This window comes from Seriola lalandi, unplaced genomic scaffold (assembly GCF_002814215.2).
Source record: "Seriola lalandi dorsalis isolate HSWRI2012SDOR001 ecotype SW California unplaced genomic scaffold, Sedor1 jcf7180002053791, whole genome shotgun sequence".
NCBI classification, from domain to species: Eukaryota; Metazoa; Chordata; class Actinopteri; order Carangiformes; family Carangidae; genus Seriola; species Seriola lalandi.
The window spans coordinates 3,551-4,652 of record NW_019524344.1 but is presented as its reverse complement, the minus strand read 5'-3'; the positions used below and the strand labels follow the sequence as shown (position 1 = coordinate 4,652).

Sequence of the window (1,102 nt, the reverse complement as noted above, 5' to 3'; positions counted from 1 at the left end):
AGGCTCTCCCTCACCCGGACCCGCTGGCTCTTCCAGAAGCGAGAGAGGGCGGCGGCCTGTTCGGCGTTCACCCCGCCGCTGCCCTGCTTCCTGGTCTGAGCTGTGAGGAAGGCCTCCAGCTGGGCGTGGTCCATGTCTGCTGTGGCGATAGACTGAGGAAGGAGGGAGAAGAGGAAGAGGAGGAGGAGGAGGAAGATCAGCTGAGGTGCAACACAAAAGCTGCAGCACCAATTCAACAGATCACTGTCAGGACTTATTCTTGAAAGTAAAAGTCACTTTATTAGGTACACCTGGCTAAAGCTGATGCCGTCTAACACCAAGTCCTCCCTTCATGTTGATGTTGATACGACTTTTGGGTTATTTTGGAGGCTGTAGTTTGTGCTGCTGTTGAATTATATATATTATATATATTTTGTCCCACCTATTTATATCAGTTTGGATATACAGTAAACAACAGAAACACCTCAGTAACATGATAAAATACAATAAACAAGCTGCGCATTATCTCACTGTTGTTTTCTTGTATATAGTATTTATGTTGTTTTTATTATTAATTGTTTTTTTATGGACCTGTAATCTTAATGAAACGTTCGCTGGTTAAATAAAGCAAAAATAGAAAAGTAAATCTTATTCTGATGTTGAGCTCAGTGCAGGTAACTGAGCACCTGGAACAACAGTGATGATATCTATGTAGGTGCTGCCCCCTGCTGACAACAGGTGAGACAAACAGGAATAAACTTATGAACGAGAACAAATCAGTTGCACCGCTCTTTATTACCAGTCCAGACAGGATTTACATACATGTGTTGTTACCTGATAATAACCTGAAAACCTTTACAAAGCAGAATCTGTTTCTTCTTTCAAAGCTCTTTAACAAACTGTTGATTAATCTCGACTTCTGGTTGATATTAGTGACATTATATTTCTTATTTTTTCAGCTGCAGCTTCTGTTAAATACCCAAACTACAAAGTAAAACTGTCAGTTGCCAAAGTAACACAATTCAATCCAATGGCTTTATTGTCATACGCAGAAATAAGTTATCAGTCAATCAATCCGTCATGCTGCCATCAGTTATTGTATCAAACTAAAATGTACTAGAAA

General features: G+C 40.4%; 1 protein-coding gene across 1 annotated transcript in view; it reads right to left on the bottom strand.

The window, feature by feature from the left end:
- The window catches only part of commd1 (copper metabolism (Murr1) domain containing 1), a 6,261-nt gene that overhangs the window by 4,143 nt on the left and 1,016 nt on the right, over positions 1–1,102 (bottom strand). The window contains exon 2 of the mRNA XM_023401855.2: positions 5–152. Within this exon, the coding sequence (XP_023257623.1) occupies positions 5–152 (148 nt within the window). The remainder of the gene's footprint in view (positions 1–4; positions 153–1,102) is intronic.